General features: G+C 40.7%; 1 protein-coding gene across 1 annotated transcript; it reads right to left on the minus strand.

The window, feature by feature from the left end:
- Positions 1-11,092: 11,092 nt before the first annotated feature.
- Positions 11,093-12,115, minus strand: LOC124276252. The gene has a single exon (XM_046711918.1). The coding sequence runs from the start codon at positions 12,113-12,115 to the stop codon at positions 11,093-11,095; it is 1,023 nt and encodes a 340-aa protein (XP_046567874.1).
- Between the last annotated feature and the right edge of the window lie 330 nt (positions 12,116-12,445).

Consider the following 12,445-nt stretch of genomic DNA (forward strand, 5'->3'; position numbering starts at 1 on the left):
TCATCATAAACTCATTCTCACGATATGTTTGCAATTATACACAGGATTTCGTAACAGTTTTTCCGCTTTTACTGTCTATTCCAAATATAACAACCATTGCAACATATATTACTGACTGTTTGAGAACTATTACTGTCCGTCGTCTGTGTGTTTTCCCTGGTACTGTGATGTCTCATTATTTTGCGTTGGTTTCACTATTCTATTTTTGAAAATTTAGTAGAATCTAGCCCTTTTACATAAATATCTCATTGACTGTTTTGTCACTGATTCACAAGTCTATTTGCTATCCCTACGCGGGGACGCCTTCACTTCATGTAATAGAAAGAAAGGAAAAACAGCGTCATGGATAAACAAACGAATTATGGTTCGGAAACTCGTGTTTTTCTTATGTTATTTTGTATGTATAAATAAAGCTAAACTGTGCTGATGTACAACAATGAATTTCAGTGTCGATTATCTGCTGAAACAGATTCTATTGCATGTTAATGACTAAATAACGGTGTACAATGATTGAACATGTGATGAAAGTATGTGTTTGAATTATTATATCTACTAGTGTTGCTTTCATCTTTATTTCTATAAGAGCTGCACTCGTTTAATGTGACAGAAATGTTGGCGTTTATCAGTCCAGATTAATGCAGGTTTTATTGTGCTTATCCCGCAGAGATACCATGCCACAGCTTCACCTGCAGACCATACACAGACACAGTATATATTGACTCTGAGTCACACATTTATTGCCCGTAATACTGAGGACAGAGATACCATGCCACAGCTTCACCTGCAGACCACACACACAGACACAGTATATGGACTCTGAGTCCACACATTTATTCCCCGTAATACTGAGGACAGAGATACCATGCCACAGCTTCACCTGCAGACCACACACAGACACAGTATATGGACTCTGAGCCACACATGTATTCCCCGTAATGCTGAGGACAGGCAGGGGAAACAACAAGTACCATATATTTTGGTCTTTAGATATTATGCGGCAATGGGGTCCATTCGACGACTTTCTTATCGCCGTGGAGACGCTCTGCCAATTAGACCACAGAAGCTGGTCGAAGGACTTGAAAATATGTTTTACCTGAGTGGAGGCAAAATGACCACAAACAGAATAACTGTTAAGAACACAAATATGTCGGTGATCTTTTAATGAACAATCAGTTACTGCCAAGGTGATTCCCAGTGGAGAAACTACCCTGCTTTCAGATTATGTATTTTTACCCATGCATCACTACCATATTCAGATCTGCTTTGAACTTCTTAAATAAGCAATTCGTTGAACAACAATGTTTGGAGGAACAAACATGTGATTATTTAGGTTCATCTGGTCTTTACAGCCTACAGGAGATAAGTGCAGTTGGAACAAAACGTGTGCAAAGGTCAAACCAAGGCAAAGAATGAACATGGAAAAAGAACCATATATGTCGAGAACAAAACAGCAGCTGAGTTGAGAGTAGTTGCAGTTTTACGTCTCATCAGCATTGTACCAAATTACACATAAGTCACAAAAGCTAGTTTCTGTATACTCACTCCAACACCACAATAATGTTTACAATTTGGAAGAATGGGCTACAACAATACCACCATTTACAATCCAGAAAATCCCAAGTTTTAAGAATGAACAGTTGGTGAAACACATACATACCTACACGATGCAGATACATTGACCTCAAGTCATTAATTATCCGAAGACATCTTACATGAATAAACTGATCAATCAGGTTTTCTGCTTGATAATGTGAATCCCGTGTGATTGCCCTTGTGAGTCCACACAGTCAAGCTAAATATGCTTGGCAGTGATCCTTCCATCACAAAGGAGGTTTGTCCTCATCTGTTTTGAGCAGATAGTCATGAGTAAACCCACTGTGGTCAGTACGACATAGTCACAAAATGATCTCGACGTGTCTGACAACCCAAGTAGGTACAACTGATTTTTGTTGGTTTCAATTCATGAAGAGTATATTTCTTTCTCTACCTATGTGTCCCACGCATTTACCAAATGTCCTGAGTTCAAAGTTTGAAAGATGGTATGTGATCACTGTATGTGATAAGCAGTGGATGACGGTCTGTCAAGAGCTGCCTTCACTGCAGCATCATGGCTTGACCTTGTTTCACTCCCATGATTGTCAACTTTGAAAGCCTTGGTAAAATACTGAATGCTAATCTGCAGGACCCTTTGATTATGAATACCGCAAAGCGAATAGATACAATAAATAGAATTTGAGCTTCCTCGAAGCATAGATCATTAACCTTAATTGGAAAAGTAACTGTGATTAAGACACTAGCCCTCTCTATCATAGTGCAAATGTTTTCTCTCTATTACAAATCCATTAGAGTCTTTAATCAAGGACCCAAACAGAACTTTTTACAAGTTTTTATGGAATGGGAAACCAAATAAGATACTATATGGGTAGGGATATGAATTAGGCGGTCTCAGAATGATCAAAGCTTTTATTCAAGCTCTGAAGTTATCACATTCAAGAAGATGTATTCATAGTCCTAATTTATTTTCCTATAAACGATATATTCACTTTGATTGCCAAAATTGAAACTTATATTTACTGTAAGAACCCTTACTGGCAAAGTGTTTTGAAGGCTTGCACAAAACAAAAAGAAATTTCCCTTAATGTTAAAGACATTTTGTTCCAACCTCTTCTGCTCAATCATCATTTTAGACATAACACATTTTTGCTTCAACACAGAGTAAAGGAATTCATTTTGTAACAAACATGTGTAGCACAAAGGGTTTAATGACTATTGCTGAACTCAAGAATATCTATGATATTGGCAGAACATTTTGGATTACCATAAATTACTTTGTTGCATTCCCTCTTGTTGGAAACAATGCATTAATGAGCAATTATCATCAAGAATTCAAACGTGGGGAATAGTAATAAGTTACTTGACATTCGTAAAACCCGGTATGGGTTCTAGATACTACTATGATAACATTTTTGCTTGTGATGAGTTTCTACCTGTGTGTAATAAATGGGACTGAAAACTTCAGTTGGTATTTCCACCCTGGAAGATATTTTTCTTCAATGTAGGTATTGCACAAAGGCTGTAAAAACTGTTATGTGTTGAAAACGCAAGAAAATGAAAATGCAGGAATAAAACCCAGTCTACATGCAACAGTTAGATAGAGAAATATGCCAGTAAAGTTACTCGATGTTATTCAGATGGGTGTATTTCAATCTTATAATGATACTTGGGATATTAGCTGAGTAACTGGAGGACAATTTATACAATCAGAATTTCTGAGCACCCGTTAGAGACTATCAGATGGAATCTTTCGTGTATCAGCTTTCATGCCAATGTCTGTAGCCATATGAAACAACTGTGTGTGATCCTCTTGTACCATTATAAAAATATAGCGCTTCAGATTTTTCTCAGATGTTTCCAACTCTTACTACGTTTGAGGGAATGAGTGAGGGTTTTAGAAACGTTACAGCTATATTACGGCGGGTTACACGAGAATCTGGCTTCACATGTTTTATTCGAAGAACATGTGTTCTTTTAACACCTGGGTAAATTTGTCAATAACCGCCAACACCTGTAGTGATTGTGTAAAATCAGCTGGGAAAGCTAGTCTTTGTTGACACATATTCATATTCTTCCTCGTTTCCCATCACTGTGTAGATTTTATAGATACAATATGGCTGAAATAAACCCGATGTGAGTGTATGTTTTAACTCACGCAGTGCTTGTTTCCTTTAGGGGATGTTTTGTTAAGGGGTAACAGTACATAAACTAAACGTTCGTAAATTTGGTATTTGGTTTACTTCTATGTTTAATCTAAATTAATGTTTTTCGCAAATGTGGCAAATATCAGAAATTGTGCTTCTCGATTAAGGATGTTTAATGATACCGAAATCTATTACTTTCTTGCATGGCAGATATTTTGATAAACTCGTATTCCATTCCGAATTTTTTTAAGCTTGATCAATATCTTTTCCCCGAATGTAGGCTATGAATAAATGTTTAAAACATATATTCCATTTTAAAACTAAATCATTTATAAATAATAATTTTTGACTGATGACTTTTTATCTCACTCGTTTGACGAGACAAAGTCAATTTCTAGCATGTCTGTAAAAAGTGACAAAACAGTTTCCATTTTTATAGCCTCAATCAATGTTATTCATGAATGTATCAGTATCAAACAATATTTTTATTACATATGTATTTTTCGATTCTTGATACTTTATCTACACGTTTGATGATGTCAAAGTCAGTTTCTAGGGTATCATGTTGGTTTGCAATGTTGTTGCCAAATTCATCAATATCAAAATTGCTGAGCAAAACTGAAAACTTGACACTCGGCATTTTGGGACTAGGGTTTTTAATATTAGGTTTAAGACAATAAGTTTAGTTGTATGCTGTGCACAGAACATATTGACATCAAAGGAACCCTCCAAAAAAACAAAATACATGTCTCAGTAAGGAGTTGTGGGCCGAAACTCTTTAACACCCATAACGTTCATGATGTCAAGGAACCTTTCAAAAGGAAGTTCACAGCGTGGAGAACCATTCGACCAGAGGGGTCTTCAGTAAGGGGTTGTGGCCTCCTCTAGCGTCTCTTACAGTCTCACAACGTCTTCTCATGGATCTTAGAACGTTCATGATGTCAAGGTACCCTCCAAAAGGAAGTTCACAGCGTGGAGAACCATTCGATTGGGGTCTTCAAGGTAGTAAGGGTTGTGGCCCCTCTAAAGCGTCTCTTACAGTCTCACAACGTCTCCTCGTGGATCTTAGAACGTTCATAATGTCAAGGTACCCTCTCCAAAAGGAAGTTCACAGCGTGCAGAACCATCCGATCTTAGAACGAGATCTTCAGTAAGGGTTGTGGCCTCAGCAAGGGTTCTAGCGTCTCTCTCTACAGTCTCACAACGTCTCCTCGTGGATCTTAGAACAGCGCGCAGTTCATGATGTCAAGGAACCGTCCAAAGGAAGTTCACAGCGTGGAGAACCATTCGATTGGGGTCTTCAGTAAGGGTTGTGGCCTCCTCTAGCGTCTCTTACAGTCTCACAACGTCTCCTCATGGATCTTAGAACGTTCATGATGTCAAGGTACCCTCCAAAGGAAGTTCACAGCGTGGAGAACCATTCGATTGGGGTCTTCAGTAAGGGTTGTGGCCTCATCTAGCGTCTCTTACAGTCTCACAACGTCTCCTCGTGGATCTTAGAACGTTAGTAAACTCACTACCGATGAAGACGCCGCCAATGATCAACAAGGTGACCTTCAAGATGTCTGTGGTGATATTCATTTGCTGAGGAACATGTCGACTCAGCTCTTCCCAGATGTGTTCGATGGGATTGAGGTCGGGGGCTACGCGACAGCCATTCAAGAAATTAAAGCATTCACACTGGTTACTGCTGTTTAATATACTTGTAAATATATTTGATTAAACAGAAAGACAAAATGTCGAAATTTATAAATGTCAAGTTATCAGTTATGCTGAGTATAGTATTTTTGTGTGTGTGTAACCGGGATAGTGAGAGGATGTCGACCAAATTATCCAGGACACTGGTTACGGGGTGAGACCTTTATTCCATTATTAACAACACCCTGAAACAATACATGGTTCAATAAATACAAAGTCATAATATATACATAAGATTTAAAATCCGTCATTACATCCTTTTAGATGAAATACTATTATGACACACATTCTAGACAAATAAACTACAAGGGGCGATCACTCCTTGATTTACTGACATACTTTCTCACATTTATTAAATCAGTCAGTCAAACGTGCAAATATGTAACCATTCACACATAGGAGAGAGAAAAACACTTTAATGAACTGAATCATTTTGTTTGATACTAAAAGATTATTGGATTGCAACTTAGCTCAGTGACCCTAACCAGCTAAACCTAACTTTTACACTTACACAAGTTACAGTTTATATTTACACATAAGCATTAACAATATAACGTTTAAAGGTATACACACTGATTAATTGATATAAAAGATTAAACTGACCTGTGGTGATCTTATAAAGTAGATAAATTCCAACATGGGATGAACGTCTTGTCGGTGCAAGCAGTGACAGTGAAGTGAAGATTTGAATTAGTAAAAGAGGGCAAGAGTTTGAATGATCCAATCAGATTGGATCAACTGAGGGCACATAATAATAATGTAATGACCCTACCTAACCACCCTTAATTAAACTAGAATAGCACTGACTACATAGCTATTAATAGACATGCTTTATGATGAGTATAGTCAGTTTCAAAATGAACAGACATGTTGATAAAAAAACATTCATTACTATAAATAAGAAATATTATACCTGCAATGCAAAGTGACAGTTAATATACACATATCCATAAATATCCAAATATGAAATGATATCCCTGAAACTGCAATGTAACTGTTAACATTCATAAAATTAATAATATTAAAACTAATATGTACATGACTGTAAAAATACAATATTATATATCCGCCACACACTTCCCCCCCACAAGGAAATGGCGTCCTCGTCATTTGTCTTTACCGGTGATAAGGTCCAAAATAGCATCTGATGCTCTATGCTGTTGGCTGCCAAATACACCCTGGGCTAGTAGTGAGCTTAGATAATTAGCTCGCACAAGCCAATCAGGTTGAGCTATTGCTGAGAGAGCAAATTCTCCTCCTGACATCCACCTTGGCTGTGTCCGAGCTCGGGTAGATCGCCGTGGTAGGGGAGCAGGAGTCTGCATCTGGGGTAGCGGAGCTTGTTCTTCTTCCTCTGTATCTGCAGCAGGCATAGGATGATGATCTTGCCATTGAGTCTGTCCATGGGAATCATGATCAGCAGCAGCAACTTCTTCCTGAGATGAATTCTGTCTATGGGAGTCATGATCAGCGCCATCAATTTCTTCTTGTGTGACAACATTATTGTCCTCTGATTCTATTTCCTGTTCTGTTGCATCTTCAGTTGGCCTATACTGCATTGTCAGCAGACACTGAAGTATCCAAAGGATGTTCATAGATCCTGACCAACTCTTCATCTCCACTTCTATCTTCATCATCATCAGACGCAACTTGGTCGGGCTGAGGTTCAGGTGAAGGTTTGCTCTGTCTCCGTGGCTTTGGAACTGGTTTTGACTTCACTGTTACTATATCCGTTTTAGATTCAGGGGAAGCTTCCCCGCATTTCCTTGGCTTTGGAACTGGTACTTCCTGACGTGGAATAGACCCAACTGGCAACAAGAGATTCCGATGTAGAGTCTTCTTCTTCCCATCCCCATTCTCCTTACCAACAACATACACTGGGATGGAAGGGGTAGGTTGATCCAAAACGACGTAAACATCTTCTTCCCATTTATCCGCCAACTTGTGTCTCCCATTAAAAGCAACAATCCTCCACCAGAACTCGGTCTCCTACCTCTAATGTGGCAGCTCTGGCCCTATGATCATAATAGGTCTTCTGTTTCGACTGGGCTTTCTTCGCCGATGGAAGCTACATCATAACCATGTTTGAGACGTTCTCGTAGGGATCTAGTATAATCTAACCTTGACATTGACTTCGATGGATCGATATCAAGTCCGAAAGCGAGGTCGACTGGCAAGCGAGGATGTCTCCAATTCTTTTTGCTGTCGGGATCCAAGGTACCAAGCATGTTACAGAGAGTGCGGTTAAATCGTTCACACATCCCATTCCCCATAGGATGATAAGGGGTGGTGCGTGACTTGTCAATTTTCAACATTTGGCATAATTCTGACATCAGTTTCCCAAACGAAATTGGCACCTTGGTCTGAGTGAATCCTCTTTGGCAGTCCATAGTGTACTACAAAGTTATTGAAGAAAACTTCAGCTGTGGTCTTTGCTGTCATATTCTTGGTTGGATATGCTTGAGCGTAGCGTGTGAAATGGTCAGTAATTACCAGAACATGTTCTTGTCCACCTTTGGAAGGTTCCAAACTGAGGTAATCCATACACACTAACTCTAGAGGCTGTGAGGTTTGAATGTTTATGAGTGGAGCACGACTTGTAGTAGCTGTCTTACGGCGTAGACACCTTGGACAGTTCTGCAGATGGAGTTCAACGTCCTTCGTCATCCCTGGCAAGTAAAACCTATCCCTCAGGAGAGATATTGTCCTTTCTCTGCCTGGGTGGCCAATGTTGTCATGTAGACTTTGCAGAGCTGCTTGAAGACATCTAGCTGGAAGGACCAATTGCTCCTGGTCAGCTTCATCCACGCAGATAACTCTGTATAACACGCCCCTCTTCAGCCTGAAGTGATGGTAATTCTTAAGCAATGTAGTCATCTCTTTGTCCCCGATGTAGTGAGATCGATCTGGTTTAGTCCGGTTTGTGAGATGTTGAATGATTTCAACTAAGGCAGGGTCCTTGGCTTGCAATCTCCTCCAATCCCTTGCATTCATGTCACACATGTCCTCGGTCACGTCTTCATCTCCAACTATGGAAGCGGAGAGACACAAACTCTCAACAAGGTTGGTTGTGAGAATGGCTCCACAGATGGCACTAACAGAGTCTGTAGGAATGTTCTCCGTTGGTTCTGGTCTGGTCCAATCTGGTAAACGAGACAATGTGTCTGCATCGGTATTGGCTGTTCCTGGTCTATACCTTATGCTGAAGTTGTAACTTGCAAGGGCTGCAAGCCATCGATGTCCTGTGGCATCCAGACGAGCAGTGGTCAAGACATAGGTAAGAGGGTTGTTATCGGTTACAACTTCAAAGTGATGCCCATATAAGTAATCGTGAATTTTTTCAGAGATGGACCATTTGAGACACAGAAATTCCAATTTGTGGGCTGAATAATTCCTTTCAGATGGGCTCAAACTGCGGCTGGCATATGCAATGACATGAAGCTTGTCCTCTTGTTGATACAAAACAGCACCTAAGCCATGGGTTGAAGAATCGGTATGCAATTCAAAAGGTTTTGAATAATCAGCGTACCCAAGTACAGGTGGTGAAGTTAGTCTTGTCTTCAATGTGTGGAAAGCCTCACTTTGAGCTGGACCCCAATTCCAATCAACATTCTTGGCTTGTTTATTTGACTTCTTGGATCCAGTCTTGGGCATAAGCTCTGACAATGGTCGGGCGATCTTTGAGAAGTTCTGGACAAATTTTCTGTAGTATCCAGCAAACCCTAGGAAGCGTCGGACATCCTCTGGCGTTGTTGGTGTTGGCCAGTCTTTAATTTTGTCTACCTTTTCTGGGTCAGCCTCAATTCCCTCTTCTGAGACAATATATCCCACATATCGGACTTTCCTTGCGCTTTGAAGAATTTACACTTCTTAGGTGCAAGCTTTAATCCACATTGCTCAAGTCTCCGGAAAACCAATTCCAATAGTTCAACATGCTCTTCATACGTCTTTGAAAATATGATGAGGTCATCCAAGTAGATCAAACATATCTTGAGATGTAGACCTTTTAGACATTGCTCCATCAATCTTTGATATGTGGCTGGTGCATTAGACAATCCAAAAGGCATCCTGTTGAATTCGAAAACATCCAAGGGGCCAACCGTGAATGCTGTCCTCTGTTTATGTGTCTCCTCTAGTTCAACCTGATGATATCCACTTTTCATATCCAACACTGAGAAATATTTCATTCCGCCCAAACAGTCCAACAGTTCTTCAATGCAGCGGCAGGGCATAAGAATCCTTAATTGTCCGATTATTTAGCTTGCGAAAATCTATACACATCCTCAAACGTCCGTCCTTCCTCCTCCTTGCTAAAACAACGTTAGACACCCAAGGGCTATGTGAAGGCCGGATGACTCCTGATGATAGAAGTTCCTGTAGATGTGTTCGGACTTCATCGTACATGGCTGGAGGGATACGCCTATGTCTTTGCTTGAAACGAATGGAATTCTCAAGGTCTATCCGATGATGAACTAAATCAGAGTGTCCAAGATCTTCAGCATGTTTAGAGAAGATGTCCTTAAACTTCATAATGACATCAAGTCCCTCTGTAATTCATCAGATGTAAGTCCCTCTTTATCTATCTCCACTTGGTCGAGAAGCATTGTAGAGTCTACTGGCAGACCAGGTGGTTGACCTTGAAGCGTGACTGGCTGTATCTCACAAAGTAAAGATCTTGGTGGTACTACAACTGTCCTGGTTGTTATATTAGATACGTGAACCTCTACGGCATCTGGTCTTGATCCATCATAGGATATGAGAGTAGGGGCTATGTCAACATCATCCGGCAAATGTGAGTGTAGAGTTGGCTGTAAAGGGCACAGACGGTTGGTGACCTGAGTCCTCTTGCAATGTACCCTCTAATGATGACATTACTGTTTGCGGGAATGATGACGTTTCTTGTCTCTGCACTCTTAACTAGTCCCAGCTTGCCATCATTCCGTGAAAGATTCTTGTCATGCAAAACTATACTCCAATATGCTAAATACCATGGGGTGTGTAATTCCGCTTTCTGTAAAAACTGTGTCCATTAGACTTCCTACAGTCATCAAGTAAACATCTCTAAAAATGTTGGTTCCAAACAAAGCTGGTACACGAGCATTGTATCTTGTATCCTGTACAATCAGGAATAAGCAGTGTACTTCCTCATTTGTGGCAACTCCTCTACCTTCAGCTGTAACTCCAACTTCTATAAATCCCTGGTACGGCAGAGATTCCCCTCCTGCACATTCAATATCTAAGACATCATCCAGTGGCTGTATGGGAATATGCTGCAAGTGTTGAAGATGGAATGATTCTGAGATTACTGATACTGTGGCTCCTGTGTCCAACAAGGCGCTAACTGGTACACTGTCAATGATAATCTCCACTTCATTGGCCGTCCCTACTAATCTTCCTGGTACCTGCTTATCCTTAGGGCTCCTAAGCACACCTATAGGTGGCCCTTCCCCATAGGCCTGGGAAAGTTTAAAGGGTGCCTGAGATGATCCAGTCTGACTCGACATCCATGCGCAAAATGGCCAAGATATCCACACCTATAACATCGAGGTGGTCCGTGTCCCTGACTTTGTGTGTAACTGTTTGAGTATGAACCAGGTAATGACCCAGGTACATCAGTGACATCTCGTATTGACTGTTGTTGATCCTCTGCAAATGACCTAGGTCCAAACGTAGACTGATGTGGGAAATATTTGTCCCTATGCTGGCAGAGGGCGTCTGGGATAAGCATCTTCCACTTGTGGCTTGGAAACGTTTCCAGGATGTCTGTCGCGCTTATTGTGAGATCTTTGAGTACTGTATGGGCTGTTGTAAATTTGCTGTTGATTAACTTGTGCCTGAACCTGACTCTGTTCCTTCAATTCAGATATCTCCCTCCGGATCTCCTCCATCATAGCTTTGAGATTTGTGACTTCCTCCTTAGTGGAAGCAGCACTAGATGGATTTAAGGTATTGACCATCTTAGCTGAGGCTGACTGCTTCTTCACAGGTGCTGCGGACTTGTCTCTCCTTAAATCAAATTCTATTTCCCTCAAGCAAAGTCGTAGATCATCAAAGTTGGTGATGGCATCAAACTTGTGAGCGGCTACACCCTTCAATCCAGGCTTGAGGCCATCCCACATACGAGTCCTTAGCATCTCATCCTGTTCATCCTCTGGAATAGACCGGTGCTCTGTTATCTGGTATAACATATTCTCAAGCCTACAACCCCACGCAGTGACATCTTCATCCTCCCTTTGTGAACAACTATAGAAATCAGACATGAGAGTAGCTCTCCTCCTTAGGGTTCCAAAGGCACTCTTCATCTTGGTTAGCAGGATTTCAACTGTAGCATTCCGTCCGAGTTTCATGGCTATGAGAGCAGCTTCACCTTTCAAAGATTTCCTAATAGCTTGCAGAATGACATCGTGCGGGTAGGTCTTAGATTGCAGTAGACAATCAGCTTCAAAGCGCCACAAGTCATAGGGAGTGTCTTTACATACTTCTCCACTGAAGAAGGGTATCTTCGGGAAATAGTGAAATGAAGCAGTTGGCGTCTGTTCTTCCTTGGCTGATGCTAATGGAGGAGGTGGCTTGACGTCGGGTCCCTGGAATGAACCTTCTTGCTTGGACATATCACTGAGCCAAGTTTTGAAATCTGACGTGCTATCAATCTTTGGTGCCATTCCCATCTTCTCAAATATGGTAAGTATGTTCTTAAGTTCTTCTTGATTGAGTTCCATGGTTCAAGATAAGAAACGTGGCTGTACTATTTCGGATAAGGCTTTCAGAAAAAGGAAAGAAGAAACTACCCAAAGTAACTCACGGTTACTAAACCAAATGCGAAATGGTAATCCAAATGATACTTAGCGCATTCAGAGGGAGATAAACGAATCTATAGGCATTCGGCAACAGTGGAGATGTATTGCTGTATTACACATATTTCCACACATACATCACTGTCTCTCTAACCTGTACACGTTGGTAATCTATAGGCATCCCTGGCAACAGTGGAGATGTATTGCTGTATTACACATATTTCCACACATACATCACTGTCTCTCTAACCTGTA

Source organism: Haliotis rubra, unplaced genomic scaffold (genome assembly GCF_003918875.1).
Source record: "Haliotis rubra isolate DU_JTF1 unplaced genomic scaffold, ASM391887v1 Scf2072, whole genome shotgun sequence".
In the NCBI taxonomy this organism is placed as follows: domain Eukaryota; kingdom Metazoa; phylum Mollusca; class Gastropoda; order Lepetellida; family Haliotidae; genus Haliotis; species Haliotis rubra.

Coding starts and splice junctions, on each gene's coding strand:
- LOC124276252 (XM_046711918.1), bottom strand. CDS start 12,115: ATGGAACTCAATCAAGAAGAACTTAAGAACATACTTACCATATTTGAG.